Raw genomic sequence first — 18,911 nt, forward strand, 5'->3', positions numbered from 1 at the left:
GTATCTATGTATGTTCGCGATAAACTCAAAAACTACTGAACGGATTTTCATGCGGTTTTCACCTATCAAGTGTTTCTTGAGTTGAGGAAGGTTTAGGTGTATAATTTGTTAAGGCGGTTCCCTGAGCAAGAAGGCAAAAAATCTCCTTATATGATCATGTTTTTCTAAGTGGCGTTGATATTCGTAGACATGGAAAAAATATATGTAGTTCTTGACTATATTATCTTTAACAACATAGCTTCCGATACACGAATTATGACACTTCGCTCGATACAATTAATTCCCAAAGTAACCTCTAACTAGGACTTTTAATCCTACTTTACTCGGTTATTTATTATGTGATACTATAAACAAAAAAAGAAGAAAAAACAATCTTAACATAAATAGTAATTTCATAGCTTTAGAATTTCGATATTGTAAGGTAACGTTTTAAAATAAATAAAAATCGACAAAATTCGATCAAAATTGACACTTGGCGCGTATGTTCTTTCCCGTTCTTTCTTGCGAAATGTGACAAAGACAGCGGCAAACCGATGGAACAGCCTTAAGGTTTTGTGTAACCCGTGCAGCCGGAGCGGGTCGCTAGTCTATTACTATAGTAATAAGCATATATATTTCAATACACATATATTCAGGTCGATCTAAGTACTTTGAATAATTTGTAAGTGAATATTTCTATGATTTCGCTAGGTATATAAATCATAAATTATTTATTTGCATGAATAGGGTCAAATTACAGTTGTTACATATTATATACATAAAGTATCTCCTAATTCAACCGTCCACAAACAGCATGTAAATATTAAAATGTATTTCTTAAGAGGCCGTAGTCGATTTTGGAGCAAAAATTTTAAATTGATAGATTTAGTCGTTGAAATTATACACGTTTTGTTACGTAATATCTAAATAATAAGTATTGGTTTCTATTAGCACGTTTTCTCATCTTGCCTTTTAATAATGAGGTCGCGAGCGTGCATCACTGGTAATATATGAAGAGAAGGGGCAGTTTTTAAAAATTCATCAAAAAATTATGGTGGTAAATTATATAAATTAATGAATACGAATAGTTTCAGCAAATGTTGTATTTTGTTCAAGTATCGAAATTACGTTGAAATTAAGTAGATTTTCAGAGAAATTATAACTTGTTTTGAAGTAATTTCTGGAGAAAATTGAATCCGTTTAACTTTCATTTCCTCGAACTCTAAGTCATATAACAAAAATGTAATCTGATAAAAGTCAAGTACAGAATATTTGTAATAGAAATTTACCATTTTTAGCAGTCCAAACTTTACGAAATTTACAAATGAGAGCGACAAAATCAGTGCTTTACGCACGTTTACCTAAACGTCCTTTAGAAAAAAAATCATTACTAATTTAGTGAGTCTGTTTAAAAAAAATTGATCTGAGCTGATTGATAAAAGGCAAGATAAGAAGATGTGCTAATAGAAACCAGTACTTGTTATTTCAATTTGGTAACAAAAGGTGTACAATTTCATCGACGAAATCTATCAATTTTACATTTTTGCGACTAAAATCGACACCGGCCTCTTAAAGGCAATGTCTTTATGTCAGCTGGTATTTTATTAAATATAGTAATACACATGTTTCTTAAACTATATAAGTAGTAAGTACGTTATTACGTACATTATATACAAATTAAATAAATTCTTAATTTATTCATTAAATTCTTATTTATTTTTTATGATTTAATATAAGGCTCGCGATAAGCAATTATTTTTACAGACTAGAATTATATCGCTGGAATATAAGTATAAGACCTCATTTTTGAGAAGTAAACGAAAACACGAAACGCGTAGACGTCGCAAAACAACATGGGAGGAAGATAAATAAAACTGGGTAAGTATAATTATGCCTCCGACTCGACTCGTCCGTCGCGAAGCTAAGAAAGAAGTCATAACTAAAATTAAATACACTTTGGTAAATTTTCGCTAGAAGCCACGTCTTACTTCGGAGCTTCGGTAAGTTTTCATAAAGTTATAGTTTCTCAAAAGCCCGTCTCAAAACTGTGGAACATTCCAGAAAATGAAGAAGCGAGGCATCCGAGTGAAACGAACACGGCTGAGGCGGAATAAAGTTGACATTTTTGCAAAGCTATGTTAGAATTTCAGTAAAATTAAATGTGGCACTACACGAAATGAAAATAGTGTGAGCGGTGTCGCCGCCCGCGCTCGTGGCCACCTTTTTACTCTTTGTGAATCTGAGATATGTCTCAGCTAGTTCTGTACCGGTACAATACTGCCCGATAATGTTGGACGGAAATCTTTGAACTAAGTACCAAACCAAACAAATGTCTTTATTAGCACATATAGAAATTAAATATAGGTATATATTGGTAGGTAGAAATTCAATATAGGTATATATTGAATTTCTATAAAAAAAGACAGAAAGAAATAGGAAAAAAGAAAGAAAGAGGTGTAATATTATGATAAAATATACTACAGTAGATTCCGATTTATCAAGATTAAAATGCAGTTTACAAACATTTTGATATTGAAGTCTTTTTTCATGAAACTATTCAAGAGAAGGGTTGAAGAACCATGCTAAATGTTATCTTAACTAAAAAAAAGTTATATATTTACACCCGTAAACGACAAATTGCTATTTCTAATTCTATAGGTAACAGTCAAGTTCAGACTGCACCAGCGTTACTGCTGCAGCGCGATATTGCTGTCGATAATGTAAAAAATCCTGGCATCAACATTGATTATGATATTTGCGGCAGCAATGCAGTCACCAGTAATATTGCGCCGCAATGAACAGGCAACAAATTGATTTCGAAAACTTTTCAAATGCATTCTAGGTACTTAAATACGAAATATTTACACACCGCATTTATATTAAAACCTTATCTTCCTCAGCGTCAGAATGCAGAAGCCGTCTGTATTACAGAATGCAAACGAGATGCAGCTGTGGGTACATTAGCGAACGAATAACCTCTGTCGTGGTTACTATCGCGCGCGACATAAACTACCGCGCACATTACCAGTGCCACAGCTCGACACACGACCTGCCCGGATGTTCAACATAGTGCTCTATCGCAATGGCGCAATAAGCTATCGCCACATTACCTTTGGTTCAACTAGGGGCCTAGTCAAATAATCGTCGATAGAAATCGCCAATCGAAACCTAAACAATGTATGGAAATAATCTCGTGACTTTACGTTGCATCTGTCATCCCGATACATCGTTTGGCATTTGTCGATGTACAATTTGTCTTCTTGGCTAGGCCGCCTGGCCTACCCTGAGCTGAATGTCAATATACTTATTGAACGAATAACCTCTTTCATAGTAACTATCTAGCGCGACATAAACACTCCGCACACTACCAGCAACTGGACAACCTGCCCACATGTTCAACATAGTGGACGAATAACACGTGTAGTGGTCACTATCAAGCGCGACATAAACTTCCGTACATGTTACCTTTGCCACAACTTGACACGCGGTTCAGCCCCAAGTCCGACAAAGTAGACTAATAAATACTGACATGGTTACCTTTGTTACTATCCCGTGCCATATAAATTACCGTGCACATCACCACACTGGACCACGACGAAGGATGTTATAAAAAAATGCACATATTTATTAAATAAACTTAGTAACTCTGTATTGAATTCTTTCTAGTGGTAAAATTGTAACTGGCAATCAAATAAGGGGCCAACGTAGTGATGCTAATGGCAGAGATTTAATTATTTTTAAAATAAAGACTAGAGAAACATTGTCTAATATGTGTGTGCGTGTGTATAGTTAACAAACACTATCAAGACTGCACTATCGTCAGCCTAATGGGTCCTGATTATAGCTTACAGAATTCATTGTAAATATTCAACAAAATATCCCGCTAAATACAAAATTTAATTATCATTTTCAGTTTGGCTTATTACATTCATCAATCGCATTTAAATTAGCTGAATTATGGCTCGTCAGCCCACATACACTACTTTTATTTGAGCATTGGGTTCTTTGCTAGCTGCGATGATAAAGTAGGTCATCTGTGTGTCATGTACCTATTAAGTGAACAGTGCAGATCATATAGTTAATTTTTGTTTAACAAAACATAACGAACATATTATGCAACGGAAACGTCAAAATGACATATCCAAAATTTGGCAACACGTCTTCTTTAAACCACTCCGCGATTTTTTGCTACATAGGTATTTTTAAAAACTCAAGGATGGTCATTAATTGTACCCTGAAACCACATTTTTTAACAAACTCACCAGCCATTGTGCTTAACGAACTCCTTATCTGGTTGCAAATTTGCCCAACGCCCCTGGCCGGCCATTTTGGTACAGTCAGCTAAATAACGTCTGTAATTGGCGCCGCTCCATCTGCCAGGCAATTAGGAGCGCCGCGCGCTTTAAAAGATCCATATTTATTCGGCGACTGTACCAGTGTCAAATGGCTTGCAATGTTGCTGATTACGCAACCGCTTGGGAGTTTGTGAGGCTGGATGTTTATTTTGACATATTTTTGAATGTAGGGGTGTTAAATAACAGAAATTAATTAATAACTAGAACTTAGGGTTACGCGGATTGATTAATAACTCAGGTAAGTTTGTCAAAATAATCATCACCTATATACCTGAATGTCGTACTATACATACAATCACATACAGTCGACTAACGATTTAAATAAGTTTTATGCTGCAGTGTTTAAAGCAGATTTGGTTTTACTTTCATGTGTGCGAACTGCGAATTTACCAAAAATGGTGACGTGAGCTCGAAACTATTTTAGGTGGCATAAATTAAAATAATCCGAACAACGTTTTTTAGTAAAATGTTAGATATCTAAACCAGAAAACTCAAATAAAATTTTAGTAACATATACTTGAAGTAGGTAGTCGACATATCAAATAATTTCTAGTAAAGTACATGATACGAACTTTCATGTAGGCAATGCACTGTGAGTTTGTAGGTGCATCTTTCTGGAACTCATTTCCGAAGCAGCCGCCATTTTAGGATATTGTGCCGTTATCGTCTCCGTTGTGTCCGCCGCTACATAGGCCGCGGCCACAGTATACGGGCTATGTCCGACCATCCAGGTTTAAATTTCCACAATAAAAGCTAATGGTATACTTAGTTAAGTACTTGACTGGCATTTTAACCTACTTCAAAAAACAAAAGGAGGAGGTTATCAATTCGCCCGCCTTTGTTTTATGTCACTAGTCGCATATTTTTTCCGAATCGCTACTTGGTTAAAATGCGAACTTTTACTTTGCAATTATATTACCGGACGCGTTTAGATCTTTTCTTTAACTGCTTTATCGATATAGGCGTTTAACTAACCAGCCTTCATAGTACCACTTCTCGCTTTCTAAATTGCTTAACCCTTCCAAGCTTCATCTTATTAGCGACATCTTTGAAAGCCTCGTGGACACATCTATGCACTTACTACCCTCGTTTAAAGACGTCATTTCTACTATCATCGCTCCCGGTAGAGTTGATCCCTTAGAAACCAGGATAAGAGCCCTCACCGATTACATATTATTGTTACGGATGAAAGGGTCACATAACACTAGATCCCTCAAGAACTCGTCTGGAGAAAAGCAATTAAAATACTCAAACAGTTCATCTATAAGACGGCGCAAGTCGCCCGACGACAACTAAATTCCTAATTGGCACTGAATCGAATTACAAAACGGGGAATCGACCCCCGATCCTGCACTTAGTAGTCCTTTTAACGGTTTAGTGGAGACGATCCCTTCTACCCGATATTTGGCAATTAGGAGATATTGATGGTTTGGTTTGAGAATAGAGGTTGTGTCTTGGTGCGAGTTAGAAAATTGATACATTTGTAGCATCGAGTATATTGATACACGTCCTGTAGGATAAATTAATAAAAAGTTTAGGAAGGTAAAATATTAAAAGAACGTGTGGTGAATTTGTTGACTAAATATAATAATCTCACAAGTCCCTTTCCGTCCCTTTATAATGACAATCAGATATAAGGAAACATTACCAGCCTATAACGTCATATTTTTGTATGTTTTCGTTAAGCAGAATTTTTAGTACTACGAGTACAAGTTGGTAATGAGGCTTTAATTGAGGATTATAATCCAGTTCGTTAAAGCGATAACAATTACTGATTAGTTATTAGTTAAGACATTTCTTAATATTTAATTCAGTGAAACTATTAAAGTCTATTCGCCACTGAAAATAGAACAACAAATGAGGGTACGAAGTCCCTAAATGTTAAATTAATATAATATACATATTTTGTAGGCATGTATATGTATAATAGGTATGAAATAGCTCCATCTCCTTGATAAGTTCTTAATATAATACCAACTAAGCATGTATATACTGAAATTAAGTTCCGGCCAGAGTGGTGACCCGAAGTTGGTCCAAGATCGCCGATTGCAGAGTACGTGCGGACACAAGATGCTCCGGGAGGCACTTTGCTGGCCGATACTTCGAAATTAGCCCGAGAATACCGGTTGTACGGGAGTGACTGGAGTTTAAATTTGGCTTTAAATTATTGTGTTTGTTTTGTTTTCATACTGTTAATTGACAATTTGTAAAGAGTATTGCAAACACATAGTAAGGTCGACCGATGGTCAGTTAAGCGCGTAACAACTAGTACTTATTTTCCAATTTTAGAAACTTCCGGAATTATAAACAATATCAAACCAGAAATGAAAATGATACGGATAAACAGGTCTAGTGCAGTCACTTCCGTTGCTATGTTTAGTTCACTAAAGTAACTAATCGTTGACGATTACGAGTACATAACGCTTGTGTTATAAATTATAGCTTATAATTGAGCTGATATCAGGTGAACTTTTATCAGTTCACCTGCCCGGGGCGTAAAGTTAACACATAATGCCTCCATATTAGCAGTGTATAAAGTAGAAGTCAATACGCCTGGTAGAACATTTTTATTATAAACTCGTTCGTTAGATCCAAAGTTGAAGTCGTCAGTGCAACCGGGCCAGCTCCTTGGTCATCGTGCGGCAACCGTCTTTAGGGGCATTACCGGGAAATGCACTAATGCCCCTACACAGTGGAAAACTGTTAAGGGGCTGGTTAGGGGCTTTCAGATGCTGATATAATTAGTACATTGTACCGTATGTACCACTTTACAGCCGGGCGATAAATACGTTTCGGTTATAAGTAGTTATATTTGTGTTGGTTTATGGCTCAGTTAAAAATAATTTATACTAGGTATAGTAACTTCTTAAGATCACACAAAAAGGCAATATTTTAAGATTCATATCCTTTTCAAAAGACCTATCCAACGACACCATTTTACAAAAAAAAAACTATTTTTTTATTTTACCAATTTGTCGGCATAATTGATTTGCAATATAAGCATAATTGATTTAACTGATTTGTGAAACAAAGTTTTGCACGAAACACTAAAAATGAAAAAAATGTCCACGGACAGACAAACGAACGCGGTTGAACTATGAGGGCTTTACTCGACAGTGCAACCCGGAACATACACACAACTTTGGGAACGAATCAAAATTAAATGGTTTTATTAAATATTTAGATTTTTTTTTAAGTATTCAGGCGTTTTCTAAAATAAATATTAAAACCTGATTCTCACAGATCCTGGTTGTTCCGGCGAGGAACAGATTAGTAATAATTAATTTCTATGCATATTTAAATAGGTATTTTTTCTTACATACAAAGCAACACAAGTAGGAAAGAATATAATTTTCATGTATGTTAGCAAGATATTTTTGTGTTGGCAACTGCATTTGTCCCAAAGCCCTGCTTTCCGGCGCTGTATCGACATACGCGCCACCTAGTGAAGAAAAAAAAACTTCTCCTGCCGTTGAAAGCGAACGCACGCACCGCGCCGCGCTCCGGTTAAACTAATTCATATTTCGAGTTCTGTCGCTGCAATTTAAGTGAAAATCAACCAAAGACTCCTTCGTAACCCAGTGCCTATCTGATATATGCCAGCTGTCGAAAAGGCCGAGGATCTTCACACATCAGCCCAGCACGCGGTCTGCCAGGCGCTACTGGATGTAATGTAAGTTTGCCCTCCGAATTATCTCAGCTACATAGTTTTTTGGTCCTTCGAGCCGGATATTTCTTTCTCTGTTTGTGTTGCTCTTGTATTTTGCGGTATTACGTACCCAGTTTTTCGTTAAGACACGTTTGTAGTTCAATTTAGTATTGTCATTTCCGCCATCTTTGCTTCGCAAAATGGTTCCTAACCCTACAGAAGGCCTTACTGAAGCCGACACATCGTGTATTACACAAGACATATTCGAACGAGATTTAATTCTCGACGAATTAAAGAGAACATTACAATTCGCAGCGACAAATACAGATCAATTTCGTTCTAGAACCACAGATTTAACTGTGCATCAGCGAAAATTTACTAAGATTCAAACTAAAATCGAAAAAGCGTTAATTAAATTGCAAAGTTTCAACAAAGAAGCTAATATTAAGATTCGTAACGATTTTAATGACTTGTATTACGCGATAGTTATCCATTTAAATAACCTAAAGGAGGTAGACGTGGAAAGGCGTCGCGCTAGTCGGGCGCTGACCCCCAACGAAACGCTTAGAAACGATTATCGAAATTTACCTAAACTATCGCTTCCCGAATATCACGGCGAACCGACTGGTTGGCCTGCCTTTTTCGATTTATTTCAATCGCTGGTACACAATAACAATGCCTACACGGATGCGGAGAAGTTTAGGTATTTGTTACTTTCAGTCAAAAACGAGCCACATAACCTGATTAAATCAATTCCCATAACGGAAAGTAATTATTCAATTGCGCTCGATATTCTAAAATCCCGTTATGACAATAAACGCATTATTGCATCACAACATCTGGATAAGTTGCTCGATATAGATATTTGTTCCGCGCGGTCAGCTGTTGCTATCCGCAATTTACTAAATGTTTATCAGGAAAACATAAAGGCGTTGGAAGTAATGGACTTTCCGGTTAAAGAATGGGACTTCGTTCTGTTAAATTTATTATTACGTAAGATTCCCGTCAATACGCGAAACGAATATGAACGTTCTTTAACCAACCCGAGTGAAATACCTAAAGTTCAAAGCCTATAATTACTTTCCTCGAACGCGAACTTTCGGCGGAACAGATGATTTCAGTTTCTAATACACAGTCCACTCGAAACAATTCCTTAAGTGGTAAAAATAACACAAATTTAAATTCAAGTCAATCAAGCCATAATAAACATGTGTTTGCTACTAGTACGGCGTCAGCCCAAAGTAGACCTTACGACGATACAAATAAGGTTCGATCTTGCTTGAAGTGTAAAGGAATGCACACTCTTAGTAAATGTTTGCAGTTTTTGGATTTATCAGTTAAAGATAGATTTGCATTTGTTCAAACAAATAATGTATGTTACAATTGTTTATGCCCCGGGCACGACTTAAGGAATTGTAGATCAAGTTTTAAGTGTCGTAAGTGTAATAAACGACACCATACGTTGATTCATTTAGAATCAAACATTCCGCGATCGCCTATCAACGAAGCTGCGGATTTCGTTGCTGTTTCGCTCGCTCTTACGGAGCAGCCTGGCACGAGCAGCCCGTCCGCACTGTCCGCAGTCCACGGCGTAAACGCACCTCAGAGTTTAGGCATTTTAGGTAAGCTGCCTAGCACGGTTCTATTGTCAACAGCATTGGTTGACCTTTATTACGAAGGCAATAAAATTGCTACTATTCGCTGTATGATAGATGGGGGTTCACAAGCAGCTCTGATTACAGAATCGTGTATGCAACGCCTTAATTTGCCGCGGCAACATGTTAGCGAGCCGCTGCTCGGTATCAGCGACTTGCCGCTGAAACCTAGGGGTACCTTTGTGTGCTCAATTTCGCCTAAGGGCAAACAAAATCCTATTATTCCATTAGAGGCGTCTATTCTGGCGAAGTTAACTCGCCAAATGCCTAGTGTACCACTAGCACCTCTCGCTGATTGGCCTCATTTGCAGGGACTCGATTTAGCCGACCCTGAATTTCATAAACCTCAGCCGGTTGATATGATACTCGGCGAGGACATTTTCATGGATATTGTTCGCGATGGCATTGTCAGGGGTCAACCTGGAACGCCCACCGCAATAAATAGTGTGTTTGGTTATTTGCTAGGAGGTAAAGTGAACTTTACTTCCAATGTTTCGACTCCACGCCATACTTGTTTTACGTCGTTCGACAACGACAACCTTCAGAAGTTTTGGGAGCTGGAGTCAATACCAGAGATGCGGAGTTACACTCCCGAAGAAAAGCTATGCGAATCCTTTTTTCAAAAGACGCATACGCGCGATGAAACAGGGCGATACGTTGTCGCTCTGCCATTCAAGCCCGATGCACCGCCGCTCGGTGAGTCTCGGCAAATTGCTTTAGCACGATTCCATAAATTGGAATACCGTCTAGAACGTAACCCCCAGTTGAAGGCGGATTATCACGCTTGCCTCCAAGAGTACGTGGATCTTAACCACATGGAGCTCGCGGACGATAACCCCCCCGCTGGCGCGAGTTACTACATACCCCACCATTCTGTGTCAAAAATTTCCGAAACTACCCGCACGCGCGTAGTTTACGACGCGGGGTGTCGCACGACAAGTGGACACTCCTTGAACGACACTTTGTTAACGGGTCCTAAGTTACACTTAGACATCGTTGACGTTCTTCTAAAATTTCGAGTGCATAACATTGCATTTTGTTCCGACATCAAACAGATGTATCGTAATATTCTTGTGCGTGAAAGTGATAGGGACTTTCAGCGCATCCTTTGGCGCCAATCGCCCGAGGAACCTCTGCGCGATTATAGGCTTCGTACCGTTACATTCGGTGTAAGTAGTTCCCCTTATCTCGCATTTCGCACAATAAAACAGCTGGCTGACGACGAAGCTGAGCGTTTCCCGCACGCCTCACCAGTCTTACTAAATGACGTCTTTGTCGACGATGTGGTAACCGGTGCAGATACCACAGCCGAGGCCCTCGCTCTGCAGCAGGAGCTGATAGGTATTTGTGCCACGGCCGGGTTCGAATTACGTAAATGGCAAAGTAACTCGCCCGCTATTCTCGCTGCTACGCGATCCCCAGATTCTCATGGTGAGCGGCGCGAAAATGTTCATTTTGCCGAAATGGAAAATGATAAAGGGGTCAAAGTCCTTGGACTTCAATGGAATCCGGGATCAGACTCATTTAGTTTCAAAGTACAGAGTACTTCTCAGGCCAGTACGAAGCGGGCAATCCTATCTGAAATTGCAAAAATTTACGACCCCCTCGGGTTATTATCTCCGGTAACATTGTTTGCCAAACATTTAATTCAATTGCTATGGTTAGCAAAGGTTCCGTGGGACTCAGAAATCCCTATCGATATAGTTAACTCATGGACGAGTTTTGTTCGCGAGCTCCCGCTCTTATCTCAAATTTCATTTCCGCGTCATATTTTTAATACTGACGACTTCGATTCAATCGAAATTCACGGATTTGCAGATGCAAGTCAAATTGCGTATGCCGCATGTGTTTATATACGTCTTACGGACAATACCGGCAAGGTTCAAACTTATTTAGTTATAGCTCGGACCCGCGTAGCTCCACTTCGGCTTTGCCTTACTATCCCGAAAATGGAATTAATGGGATGCGTGATCCTGTCAAAATTGATAGAACGAGTAATACGTATTTACGGTGATCGCATTCGCCCCGACCAAGTTTACGCGTGGTCAGATAGTTCCGTCGCGCTCGCGTGGCTTAAGTCACCCCCGCACGAATGGAAAACGTTTGTCTCTAACCGCACCAGTGAGATTTTGTCCCGTGTCCCGGCGAGCTGCTGGCGTCACGTCCCGTCACCTGACAACAGCGCTGACCCGGCGTCGCGCGGTCTGCTGCCCGCCGCACTCGTACAAAATGACTTGTGGTTCCATGGTCCTACATGGCTCCAACTAAGTCACGACTCCTGGCCTATACAAAAACCGGTAATAAACACAACGGAGGAAAAACGTAATAAAATTGAATCAACAAATGTTCATTGCGCATGTGTGTCCACACTGCCTACTTCCCCGGACGATGATACCCTTATCACGCGATTTTCGTCGCTAGGTAAATTAGTTCGCGTCACGGCATTAATATTTCGTTTCTATAAAAAATGTAGAAAACATATACAAACGTTCCCTGAGTACGTCACCGTACCAGAGTACCACTTTGCATTAAAACGACTTATATTCATTACGCAACAACAAATGTTCGATGACGACATTAAAAATATTTCGTCAAATAAATCCCCTTCTTTACGTTTGCGGCGTCTCGCACCTATTCTAGATAGTGAGGGATTATTACGCGTCGGCGGACGTATTCATAAATCGTTTTTACCTTATGAGTCAAAACATCAATTGATTTTACCTAAACGACATCATCTTACAAATCTTATTATTGACGATGCTCATATAAACGAATTGCACGCCGGTCCGCAGTGCGTGCAAAACTCGCTTTTACAGCGATATTGGATTATTTCGGGTCGCGATATTGTGCGTCTGCGCGTGCATCGTTGTATACCATGTTTCCGCGCACGGCCCACTCGCATCCAGCCTCGTATGGGCATGCTACCTTCGGTTCGCTTGCGCCCCGCGCGCGTATTTAGTAAAACTTCGTGCGATTTTTGCGGGCCATTCTACGTTCGCGCTAATAAAGTTCGTAATGCAAAAATAATAAAATGTTATGTTGCGGTTTTCGTATGTATGAGCGTTAAGGCTGTACATCTCGAGGTAGTTTCTGAACTTTCTACTGAAGGTTTTTTAGCCGCGTTGCGACGTTTCACGTCCCGTCGAGGATATTGTACAGATATATATACCGATTGCGGACGTAACTTTGTTGGTTGTAATAATTACCTTAAAGAATTATACGCATTCTTACGTAACGATTCGGTCATGAGCGTTCTCAACCAACAAACCTTAAAACAAGGATTAACTTGGCATTTTCAGCCACCGTATGCTAGCCATTTCGGTGGACTATTCGAAGCGGCTGTTAAGAGTTTCAAAACCCATTTACATCGCGTAATAGGTACACAAGCGCAAACGTATGACTCTTTTCAGACTATGACCTGTCAAATTGAAGCGGTACTTAACAGTCGTCCGCTCTGCGTGTTAAGTTCGGACTCTTCTGATCCGTTGCCCCTTACGCCGGCCCATTTCTTAATCGGAGAGCCCTTAACGGCCCTACCGGACGTTTCTTTGATCGACGACAACCCTAATCGTCTTACGCGTTGGCGCTGGGTACAACAAGCTGTCCAGCATTTCTGGCGTAGATGGAGCCGTGAATATCTCCATCAACTGCAACAGAGTACAAAGTGGCTTCAAGATCGCGGTCCCGCCATCCGTGAAGGCACTGTTGTTGTGGTATGCGATGACCACTTGCCGCCGTTACAGTGGAAACTCGCGCGCGTTCATGCTGTCCATCCGGGCACTGATCAGGTTATTCGCGTCGTAACTTTAAAAAGTGGGAACACATTGTTCAAACGACCCGTAGTTAAGGTCTGTCCCTTGCCCTTAGAATAATTCGTACATTCGTTACGACTCTTAATGTTAGCATTTAAGTTAGGTATAAGTTTCTTATCTTGCTAAACTTTCGCATGTTCTTTTAAAAGTCACTACGTGCTTTTAAGGTGAGCGGCATGTTCCGGCGAGGAACAGATTAGTAATAATTAATTTCTATGCATATTTAAATAGGTATTTTTTCTTACATACAAAGCAACACAAGTAGGAAAGAATATAATTTTCATGTATGTTAGCAAGATATTTTTGTGTTGGCAACTGCATTTGTCCCAAAGCCCTGCTTTCCGGCGCTGTATCGACATACGCGCCACCTAGTGAAGAAAAAAAAACTTCTCCTGCCGTTGAAAGCGAACGCACGCACCGCGCCGCGCTCCGGTTAAACTAATTCATATTTCGAGTTCTGTCGCTGCAATTTAAGTGAAAATCAACCAAAGACTCCTTCGTAACCCAGTGCCTATCTGATATATGCCAGCTGTCGAAAAGGCCGAGGATCTTCACACATCAGCCCAGCACGCGGTCTGCCAGGCGCTACTGGATGTAATGTAAGTTTGCCCTCCGAATTATCTCAGCTACACTGGTGTTTTTGGGTTCTTTTAACTCAGAATCATTAGCATATTCAATCCTGTTGATAAAAAATGTCCCAAAATTTTGTATGAAAATTGTACATTCCACTACGTCACGCACATACAATTGAAACAAAAATTTACACTGAAACGTGACGTAATGGAATGGACATTTTGGGACATCATTTTTAATGGCAGGATGGAGAATGCTGTTGAATGTGAGTAGAATGAGATGAGCCCATGAATGTCCAGATTTGAAAGAATCAGGTTTTCAATATTTATTTTAGAAAACGCCCAGTAAAACACTGCTATAATTATATAAATTAACATACAGTTGAACAAAAACATTAGATAGGAGAATTTTTTTTTGCAAGTCATATGAAAACACGAATATCATACATACAAAAGTGTACATTCTTTACATTGGCTATAAAACGTCTCAAGACTCCTAAGCCATGTGGGCGGGCTAGGCGTGCCGGATCGGCCGAATCCGCGGCAATCCCGCCTCATCCAGTTATATCCGGATCAGCAACAGGTGGGGGATGAGCCGCGCCCCGATCCGCCCACCGACCACGTGCTGAAAAACTTCTAATCGACTAACTTTGGATATCCGTTCGTATTTTGAACAAATAAAATGTAATGTTTTCGTTTTTCGGCTAGTGTAGCTCACTTGGTAGTCCTCAATTTTTAAAGAAAAGCGCAGACCTGATAATGTGCTGAAAAGCTTTTCCTAATCACCTAACTTTTTAAATTCATTCGTATTTTAGTGCACTGTTTTTGTTTTTCAACTATTGTTACGTTTTTTAATATAAACATATTTGTTTAAAGTCCAGTTTGCTCACCGGTCAAGGGCTGAAAAATATTTTGTTACAAACTAACTTTTGGTATACCTACTTTGGTTTTGACCACTATGTTTTTATTATCTTTTTGTTGTCAAGCGAACCCTGGGCTCTCATGAGTCGTAGCAAAATGCCGGGATAACGCGAGGAAGAAGACTAACTTTGGATATTCGTTCGTGATCGTTCGTTTCATACGAATCGTTTTTTTTTCTTTTAGTGTTTTATTTTTCGACTATTGTATTTGTTGTTGCACTTTCGAAAATGACAAAAGATAATAAAAACAAAAGCAAAACCAAAATAACTTAATTTCATTAATTTAAAAAAAGGAACCGCTTTCAAAAAACCAACCCACTGAAAAGCACAAAAAAATGTTATATACCCCACCTCTATCCTTGTCCAGTCCCTATCCCGTCGTAAAGCAATTTTTTGCCAAAAAGTAATTAATACCTAAGAATAAGCAGATTAATAACCATCTGGGTAATTACTTAGTTTTTGAAGGCGGTGTCAAACCAACAAATTTGCTTATTATTAATTACTTTTTGGCAGAAATTTGCTTTACGACGGGATAGAGACTGGACAAGGAAGGGGTGAGGTAAATAAAACTACCACTATTTCATCTAAACACAAAATTTCATCTAAATCGGTTTCAGCAAATCAAATTTGACGATAAACCGATAGCAGCGCCACCTAATTACCGGGTCCAATTGGTTTTTCAAACCATCCATGTATACTAAAACCTTATCCAGAATGTAACAAACACTTTTCTGGAAACCGCATCAAAATCGGTTCAGCCAAACGCGAGATAATCGCGGCCAAACATACATACTACTTCAAACTAAGAACCTACATTTTTTTGAAGTCGTTTTTATAATATGAGTTTATACAAGAAGAAGAAGGTTTATATGGGTTTATTTTGAAAGACTTCTTAGGGTCGGTTGCACCAAACCGTCGGTCACCGCTAAAGCGTTCGCTAAATTTTATTGTATGGGAATTTTCATAGTCCTCTGCTGAGTGATGTTGATCAGTCTGTCAAGTGTGGTTGGTGCAACTGAACATTGTGTTTTTGAACACAATGTTTTTATTTCCTCTTAATGTTTTTAGACTATTGTCGTAACGTAAGTCGTAATATTTACTTTGGAATATATAATTCTTTGTTTTTGTCCTGTCCGCTTACCAAGCAACGTGCTGGAAAACATTTCATAATCAACTAACTTTGTATCTTCATCGTTTTTTGAGCTCACTGTTTGTTTTCCTTTATTTTGTTTTTCTATATTTTTCACGTAAAACATTTTAAGCCCCAAGCCACGTGCGGACAAACTTTTCGTAATCGCGCAAATTGTTCGATTTTTGTTTCTTTCCGTTAAAAAAGTTAGTATATATTTATTCGGTGATCGTCCGTTACGTTTATGGTTTATGTAAATGAGACCTGTGTATATATGACCTAAATCTTTACACAAAATTGATTGTTCGTAGCCTATTTAAGTATTTAGCTAAGTACAATATTGTTTATTAGTTTCGGTGTAATCATTTTTTTTTCGAACTCTGTTAAACTTGTATGTAATTGGTTGTCAAAAATCGTTGGTATTTCTGATATACACACTTCTTAATTGCAATTTTTTTTAACTTTAATGTCATTGACTGTTTTAGGGCTCGACGATTTTTTTATTTTGCCATTTATGTTCTTAGGTATAATTTCTTTGTTCTGTTGATTTCCTATAAATATCTTTTATAATACCATCTACTTAGGTATTGTCTAGGTAGGTACAAGGTCATAGATAGACAAATTACAGAATAGATGTAGTGCATAATTGTTTTTCGTAGTATATTTTCTCGTAAACGGTCGTATTTCTCATGTTACTTCAGTCAACCTCAATACTTTTTGTACCGAGACTGACTGAAATAGCAAGAGACGCTCGTAAGTTTCCGTGAAAATACTATGGAAAATAGTTATGCACTACATCTGTAGTACATTGAATAAAAGTACGTCCCAATACGCTATTGAGACAAAGTTAAAACATATCAATTATAGGATTTACTTCGCATAAAACAAACTTGTTAAATATATGAGCCAAAATAATCGTATCTGAATTTATTGGTTCCCAGTATTATAATTTAACGCGTAAAATTTCGTAAAGTAGTCGTTTAGGCGCGAAAACTTTGTATAGATGTCATTATTGTCGAATCAATCAGAAGTAAATGGCGTAGTTTGGGCCCGAGGGGGTTGCTCGATATTTAGATGTCATGTTAGTTTATTTATGGTAATCACCTAAGGGGCTCGTCTGCAAAATGCTTAAGGGTTTTATAAGTTATATATTAAAAAAATGTTACCTATTTGTAATGAACTACTGAAATTTACACCTTACTCCAGTCTTAGTCATGAGAATATGCATAGGTATATACACCACACCATGTTTGAATAATCATCGAATAACTATAACGTACCGACCAGTCCGATCACTTTTTTCTTTAAATCCAAAATAAACTAATTAATCATTTATTTGTTTTGTATTAGGAAGGTCTATTCGCAAATATACATTTTAATACTATTGGAAAAAAATAATAAACTCAAGTATCTTAGCGACCTACTAAATGCTACTTTTACTCCTATCATCTTATACAATTTCCATAGCGAAAGAAATGCATCCATCTCTGAAAATATCCCCAGCTAAGCTCGCCTAATATTTCCCGAGGCCTTAAATTACTTGTACACCAATAACACACACATTCTTAGAGTAAACACTCGTCTGTGTATGCTAAGACCCAAATTAATAGTCGAAACTTGGCGGATCCCGCACGCACGCTCACAGAACTTGGCGTCAATTAATTTATTACTTTATTACGCCAACTTTACTTTCCATCTTTACCTTGCCACTTATGCGGTGCCGAGGGATGCTTTATCACGGGCGAGATAGGTTATTAATCTAAGCTTTATAAACGGTGAAAGAGAGATATTTTAAATTTGTGAAGAATTTTATATTTCTGTGGGACAATTGGTGATTCCATGTGGAATAAAAGGCAAGTGGTTACATGGGCAACAACTGAGAAAAGTTGTTATGTCATAACCCAAAAAGTCAGAAAAGTTTAAATGAGCGTAATAGCTGAGGTCGCTTCTATTAACCGATTGCTTTGGTTTCAGCATGGTATTTATAAATATATCCAAATTATTTAAGAGACAGCGAGGACATTGATCGTAGACTTGTTAGCCGCCGAGATATTAAAGGTTTTTATGGGAACAGACGTGTACCCGAAACGCCGTTGCCTGAATAGGCTTTTGATAGCTATATTTTTCATTAATATTTGGTTAACTGGTTCAATGTATTATTAAGGTTAAATACTATCCAGATTAACTATACACATCAAAGAAATAAAAAAAAATATGGTGAAAAATTTTAAAAAAAAATCTAACAAAATGTGCCGCATAAATAACATTCGAGCGTCGGCGTAGGCAGCCCTAGCTAGCTAACGCCTGCAAACCGCGAGTGCGTAGCATTAAAGATTTATTTCTCAACTTGTTATAACTTTATAATTTGCCGAATTATCGGAGTGCGTGCCGCGCGATATGAGCTAACTTAGGTTAAATAAATAATTAAATAATTGTACCGCTCTCAACCAAAAGTTACCACTTTGTCGTTTGTCAGTAAGGCCATACTGTATTAACGACGCAATTAAAAGTGGCCCCTAGTAACAATCGACAAAATGACAGCTTTTGCCTTGAGATGTCATACATGCATGCGACAAGTGACTTGTTACGCGGAAGTTTCAGAAATGAATCTTTCTTCAATAACATACACGTGTCTAAATCCATACCAACGAGTTTCGCGAAACAAACTTATATATTACACGGAATATTTTAGGTACTTAACTCATCTTTTTGACATTTAGCATCTTTCGGTAAAGGGAAAAATCACGTGAAGTAGGTACACGTGTCTGAATTTTAAGCTGGCAGTTCGCACCTTACCTCTCACCTTGTGAACATGTAGTTAGGTTCTACCTAATTAAGAT

General features: G+C 38.4%; 1 protein-coding gene across 1 annotated transcript; it reads left to right on the forward strand.

The window, feature by feature from the left end:
• The first annotated feature begins 2,043 nt into the window (after positions 1 to 2,043).
• LOC134756226 (uncharacterized) lies at positions 2,044 to 13,442 on the forward strand. Its single transcript, XM_063693055.1, has 4 exons — positions 2,044 to 2,116; positions 2,638 to 2,757; positions 9,459 to 12,059; positions 13,261 to 13,442. The coding sequence occupies exons 1-4, from the start codon at positions 2,044 to 2,046 to the stop codon at positions 13,440 to 13,442; spliced, it is 2,976 nt and encodes a 991-aa protein (XP_063549125.1).
• The last annotated feature ends 5,469 nt before the right edge of the window (positions 13,443 to 18,911 follow it).

The sequence above is a fragment of the Cydia strobilella genome, chromosome 3, assembly GCF_947568885.1.
Source record: "Cydia strobilella chromosome 3, ilCydStro3.1, whole genome shotgun sequence".
Taxonomy (NCBI): Eukaryota; Metazoa; Arthropoda; class Insecta; order Lepidoptera; family Tortricidae; genus Cydia; species Cydia strobilella.

Excerpts from the sequence above, each read along its gene's own strand:
- LOC134756226 (XM_063693055.1), top strand. The coding sequence starts at position 2,044 with ATGAAGAAGCGAGGCATCCGAGTGAAACGAACACGGCTGAGGCGGAAT. Across the intron at positions 2,117-2,637 it reads TGACATTTTTGCAAAGCTAT|GTAACAGTCAAGTTCAGACT; the intron begins GTTAGAATTTCA and ends CTAATTCTATAG. Across the intron at positions 12,060-13,260 it reads CACGCGATTTTCGTCGCTAG|ATGGAGCCGTGAATATCTCC; the intron begins GTAAATTAGTTC and ends TTTCTGGCGTAG.